Consider the following 6470-nt stretch of genomic DNA (forward strand, 5'->3'; position numbering starts at 1 on the left):
TGCTGGGTTTACGTAACACCTGGTAAAGCAGATTTATTAAACCACATTTCAGGTTACAAGAAAAATAAATTTAAAAAGAATTCTGCAGTTACAAGAAAGTCAGCTTTAAGAGCCACGTTTACTGAGATTAAAGGTGCGAATCTAAATTATTCTTAATTTAATTTTAATTTGATTTAACAAAGATTGTGAAATAGCCATAACTTTTTCTACTTTCATTTGTTTTTTGTGACTATTTTACAATCTGCTGTGATATTGGGCTGAAATATAATAAATATCCCACTCAAATAAAAAATTCACTTTGTGATTTTAAGAAAGGGAGAAAACAGCAGGTTAGAGGTTAAATGTACAAACTTAGAGGACTGAATTATAACTGCACAAATCCATAAAAGCTGAAAATGTTAAAGAGATTTTAAAGTGTAAAAATGCACTCGGACTGGATTTATTTCCTGTATTTTTGCCCATGAAGGTTTCTTTAATGGATCTGGATGAGCAGACACAGCGAAGGGAATAAAAAGCCCATTAGTCATGTTCATGCTTTTCAATGCCCCCCAAATGAAAATAATCATTTTTAAAAAAAAACATACAAACACTGGATTATTCTCTGCTTTTCAGACGGAGGAGCATGCAGCAGTACAAATACACAGACAGCGGCTCATTGTAACACCAAACCTTTAAATCAAACCAACACGGCCTCGCTACTCAATAAAAAACATCTAAAGTTGGTCTTTAAAAAGTGCATCAGAGACATAGATCCTTGCATTCAAACCTCTCCGGTGGGTTTTTAGACTGTGACATAAATATATGCTTTTAAGTTTCATCTTCTCTGCGATTGTTCATATCGATTATTACAAAATAAACTCGATTGAGAAAGGAAAAAACAGCGGGGACATATTTGGTTCTTCACACGCCTGCCGGCTTCTTTAGGCAGATTTCCCTCTTGAGATTCAATCAAAGGGAGAAAGAGTTTTACAAATGGGATCAAATTAACCTCCTTTTAGGTTTAACTTTTGTTTTGGGGGCAGAAAAGAAACGGAGAGGCTCAAGAGGGAGAAAAATCTTCTGGAGTCATTAATCTGAGGGTTTCTTTGAGTCCGAGAAGAAAAGGCTGCAAACACAAAAGATCCGGATAATTTGTCTGTGCGGGATCCACCGAGCCGTTAAACTCAGTCACGGTGAAGCGAAGGAATGTGGAGCAAATTTGTTTCTGACCTCGGTGGAAAAGAAAGCCAGTCGATCATTTTGATTATTTCTGTGGAGGTCAGAGGTCAGCCTGCGGTTTCCTAAACTCTCTGCGGTGGAAGTTTTTTTTTTTTTTTTTTTTTTAATATAGAAAAAGCGGAGCAGCCCCCGTCAGTGCACCGCCACCGCGGACTGCAGCGCTTCTCCGGGGCCGCCCGGGCTGCTCTGGCCGGTGGCTGTCTGCGGGGAGGTGGGGCTCAGAGACTGGGGCGAGTTCGCGAGGAAAGCCGGAATGTGCGCGGGCAGCCCCGGCAGGCCGGGCACCGAGGCTGGGGAGGGTTTGATCGGCACCGGGATGGCGGGCAGCGTCTGCCCGCCGTGACAGATGGACTTGAGTGGCATGCCGTAGGCCGAGTAGTCGCTGGCGGCCATGGAAATGGGGGCCGCAGTGTCCATCATCCCGGAGCCGTACATGTGCGGCCAGGCCGGGGTCAGCTGGTTGTGCAGCGGGTACCCGGCGGTGGAGAAGGCCGCCAGCCCGCCGGGCATCTTGTACTCTCTGGCGATGATGTTCTCGATGGCGAACGGGTGCTTGAAGCTGGACGGCTGCGAGACGGAGCTCAGGTTGTATCCGGCCGGCATCTGCGGGAGGTGCGCGGCTGCGTGCAGCGCGCTCAGCCGCAGCTTGGCCTGCTGCTGCAGGTAGTGCGCCGCGTCCTGCGGCTTGCTGGCGGCCAGCGGGTCCGCGGCCTGCATGCTGCCCACCTTGAAACGTTTCCGGCGCCGCAGGAAGCTCCCGTTCTCGAACATGTCACCGCAGCTGGGGTGCAGAGCCCAGAAGCTGCCCTTGCCGGGCTGGTCCGGCCTGCGGGGGATCTTGATGAAGCAATCGTTGAAAGAGAGGTTGTGGCGCAGCGAGTTCTGCCAGCGCTGCGTGTTTTCCCGGTAGTACGGGAACCGATCCATGATGAACTTGTAAATCTCGCTGAGTGGGAGCATCTTCTCCGGGCAGCTCTGGATGGCCATGGCCGTCAGGGAGATGTACGAGTACGGAGGCTTCTGGTCGCTGTACGTGTTCCTCCCGGGGCGCGGCATTTTCTCCTGCCGAGCCGAGCCGGACCGGGATCCCGTCAGAAGAGCCTCTCTTCGCTTTGTTTTCGGAAACTTTCTCCAAACTCTTCACTGCGCCTTTACGCACGAGACGGAAACCGCCGGCTGTCCTGGACGCATGCTCCCAGTTTTTACGCACAGCTGGTAGCGAAACTTTGGGAGAAGTTGAAGCGGTGGGTGCTCCTCCTCTCCTCCGCTTGGGTGGCAGGTGCAGCGCGGTGTCCGTCCTCCTGCTGCCCGCTGGTGAGCTGCGCTAAGCGGCTGCTGCTGCCTCTTCCATGTCCCTCTCAGATCTGTCCCGTGCGCGGTGACAGGAGCAGAAAAGACCCCCGGTGAGGAGCTTCATTAATGGGCCACTTCTGCGCCATCACATGATCACAGCCAAGAGGAGGAGGAGGGAGGCGGGGGCGTAGGGGGGAAGCGGGGGGCACACCGTGCTGTCATTTACACGGTGAACCGACACGTCTTTCATTTGAAGCTGCGGCGGAGAAAGAGCCGAAGAGAGGAGCACGACTGTCGGGAACGTGTGCGCCGAGCGGAGGTGTGTTGGCACCGTTTTACGCGCAGTGTGTGTCTGTGTGTGTGTGTCGGGGGGTTGTTTGTGGCCTCTCGCACCAATTTGCATTGACTAATAGAGCCGCTGAGAGCTGCTGTGTGAGCGCTTTAATTTGTTTTATTTGTCTTTTTGTCGTTTGTCTCTGTTCACAGAACCGTTACGAAGCTTCTCTCCAAACATCCAGGTATCATTCACAGAGTCTGAGCTGATGAATACGAGACTTCTCTCACTGTGGGAGAGAAACTCCTTTAATAAGCTCCTGTTTTTCCACTTTCCTTGAACTACGGAATTAAAGTGAATTTCCTCGAAATTTAAACAAGTTATTGTGCGAATCCACAGCTCTGTGTGGAAACAACAACCCCGAACTTTAAACAATGAGCTTATAATTTCTGCGATTAATTTCATACGATGAACCCTTTTTGCTTTTTTTCTCGCGTTTTTGCCCAAATGCCACATTTATCTTTTTTTTTTTTCTAAAATAATAAGCAGATAATTTTTTAAGGAGCCTGTAAAGCTTTGAGTCTTTTTTCCTCAGCAGATGGATCTGAAGGTTCCGCCTTAAAGTTCTTAATCATTTTTATTTTACTCAGCCAAGCTTCATTTTTAACCTGAACTGATCTGTCAGTATAATTCTAATATAATGCGATTTAATTAACGTATTATTATCTTAATATCTGATATTTGTAGCACATACATTTATTTTTTGTATATATCTAGTAATTTACAATTAAAAATCTTATTGATGTTAAAGAGACAGAATGATTTTATCATCCTGAAAAAAAGAGTTGTCAGTTTTAAAATAAAAGGAAATAATCTAGCAGGTATAGCCATATATTATTATTATTATTATTATATTAACACTGAAAAATGTTTAACAAATTTATTTGTTTTGCAGAACTTATTTCTAAGACTTGATATATTCTCAAGTCATTTTTGTGCAAGAGTCATCTGATGATGAGTTAATTTGTTGACTGATTTTATGATCTTACAATACGATCGATTATCAGTAAACACTAAAGTTGTTTCTTCAAAACAAAACTAATGATCATTTTAAAAAGCTGCAGCATTAAATCTGATTTCCTTCTTCATATTTTGGTAATTAATTATTGACGTAACGGCTGCTTTCATGTCCATTATTTTCTTTTTGTTCTTCATCGTTTCATCGTGTGAGTTAAAGTGCAGCAGAAGGAGGATTAAACTGGAGGAGCCCCGGGGTTTAACAGTCCCAGAGGAGGAGGGGGGAGGGGGTGACACCAAACAGCTACTTTCACACGTCTGACCTTTGACCTGTGAGCTGATAATGTGACACGAGAGGGTTTCATACAGAATTATATTGTGTTTTTTATTGTTTCCACTTGTTTCCTGTTTAATATTTTTGATTTTGGTCATTTCATTTTCTAGTTTGTTTCCTGTTATCATTTATTCCAGTTACTCTTATTGTTGGTGCTCATCACTTTAGTTATTCTGTTTTTTATTTATATTTTATTTTATTTATTCAGTGCATTTTAGGTGTTTTCATTTTAGGTTTTTTTGTTTATTTTTTAAATTGATGAAAATTTATTTCAGTGTCATTTAATTCTTGTATCATCATTTATGATTTCATTAATTAGTGTTGTATTAGGCTGTGAGTTTAATTTTTCTGGTGACTCAAATACAAATAAAATAAATTTAGTTTTCAAAAACTGATTAAAAGAATTTAAATGATAAAATCAGTTTTTTATGATGTGATTTTATTTTGGTGTTAAATGTAATAAGTTCTGTGATTTATGACTTATTGATAATATTCAGCACGTAGCTGCAGATTTTATGGTCAGTGTGATAGTTTTAGTTAAATTAGGTCACTGCTTCCTCTTAAGGTTTGATTTAAAACTCTTTGAGCGCTGTTTTGTTTTTTTATGAAATAAAAACTCAGTTTTAATGTATATTAAGTTTAAAATGTTTGACAAAACAATTTTTTCTTGTAAAAAAAAAAAAATCAGTGTTCACTTAAAAATAATATCCAACATATAATTACATAATAAATATTGAATACAAATGCAATAAATACGACTCATTCTTATAAAAATTATCCATACTATTATTGAATGAGCCAGTTTATAATTTTTCTGCAGCAGTGATTTTTTAAATTTTTTTTATTATTATTATTTAATGTGAGCAAATGAAAAACACATTTTAAAGGTTCTAACCTGCTGAAGCGTTCTGATTGGTTGCTCAGCAGCCGATCAGGGCTGTAATCCCAATTATCATAATTAATCCTCGTTACGTAATATGCTTTATTAATTATATTTACACTGAAAACATACAAATAATATCAGAATTACAACTAAAGGGAAGAACAGCCTTTTTACTTTTAATGGTATTATTTAATCAATGTATTGATCATTATTGGCAGGTACAGCCGGGAGCTTTTGAAGCTGTGTTGGTCTCACCTCTGACTCAGATAAATAAAGTTGAACTGAATTAAACACCACCTCTATTATTATTATCACTTACAGGTTTGTGATGCAAACATTAATAGCACCTGCAATGACGATAACAATCATCAGCAGGTATAAATATTCAGCCGGCTGCAGTTAATTAGCAGCAGGAGGATTCTCATTAGCGGCTCTGTTAACTGACTAAAGTGGAGCTCAAAGCAGCCGACAGCAGAGGAGGAAGAGGAGGAAGACCTAACCCTGTTCAGGTTTCATCACCACGGTCCACTGAAATGTTCCCCAACATGTTCCCTGACATGTTTGAGGTTTTCTGTCTCAGCTCTGAACAAAGATGGCATGCCACCAAACATTTATCAGAACAAATCTTCCAACATCTGCTTTCAAATCAGTTCATGTAAAATTGTTTTCAGTATGAAAAGGTTTGATGATATTTAGCTATAATGCTGTACTCTCCAGGGGTGTTCCCATGATTTCTTTTTAATGGGGGCGGGGGGGCTCTTAAAAATGAGGGACTACACGTTCCCCATCATTTTTACATGTGGGGATGTGTTGTCATTTATCCGACTTTGTGGGGACCCATTCACGTTTCAAACTTTGCAGGGACATTTGCAGAACCCGAGGAGATCTTCACTCTGTGATAGAGCATCAAAGGTCTGGTTTTAAGGTTCAGGTTGAGGGTTAGCGTCCCAGGAATGCATTATGTTACTGAGGCTCTCACAAAGGCAGAAAAACATACGTGTGTGTGTGTAAGGGGATTCAAAATGCAGAGCAGCAGTGGCGGTGGTACTTGAGCACGCTTCTCATCATCTACCGACACTTCAGCTGCACTCAGGAAATAAGCACGACCTCCCTCACACACACACACACACACACACACACACGCACACACACACACAGAGCTATCTTTGTGAGGACCTTCATTAACATAATGCATTCCTGGGACATTAACCCTAAAATTGGAATATGATCCTAAACTGGACCCAAAACCTCGTCTGATGTCACAAACGGTGATTTGAATCTTTGTGATATTATCCAAACTTCCCCAAATATGCATCCATACTTTTAAAACCAGTCCTGCTCTTTCCAGGTGTCCGATCTTTCCCGATAAATGTGCGTACATTGCAAACTAATACCCCCCATTTTCCAAATAATCATCTTCTTTTACTTACTGTTGTTATTTTTCAAACATA

The 6470-nt window shown here is 41.8% G+C and overlaps 1 protein-coding gene across 1 annotated transcript; it reads right to left on the reverse strand.

The window, feature by feature from the left end:
* Positions 1 to 1350: 1350 nt before the first annotated feature.
* Positions 1351 to 2274, reverse strand: LOC134623987 (forkhead box protein B1-like). Its single transcript, XM_063468986.1, has one exon. It carries the CDS (start codon positions 2272 to 2274, stop codon positions 1351 to 1353), a length of 924 nt encoding a protein of 307 aa, XP_063325056.1.
* Between the last annotated feature and the right edge of the window lie 4196 nt (positions 2275 to 6470).

This window comes from Pelmatolapia mariae, linkage group LG1 (assembly GCF_036321145.2).
Source record: "Pelmatolapia mariae isolate MD_Pm_ZW linkage group LG1, Pm_UMD_F_2, whole genome shotgun sequence".
Taxonomy (NCBI): domain Eukaryota; kingdom Metazoa; phylum Chordata; class Actinopteri; order Cichliformes; family Cichlidae; genus Pelmatolapia; species Pelmatolapia mariae.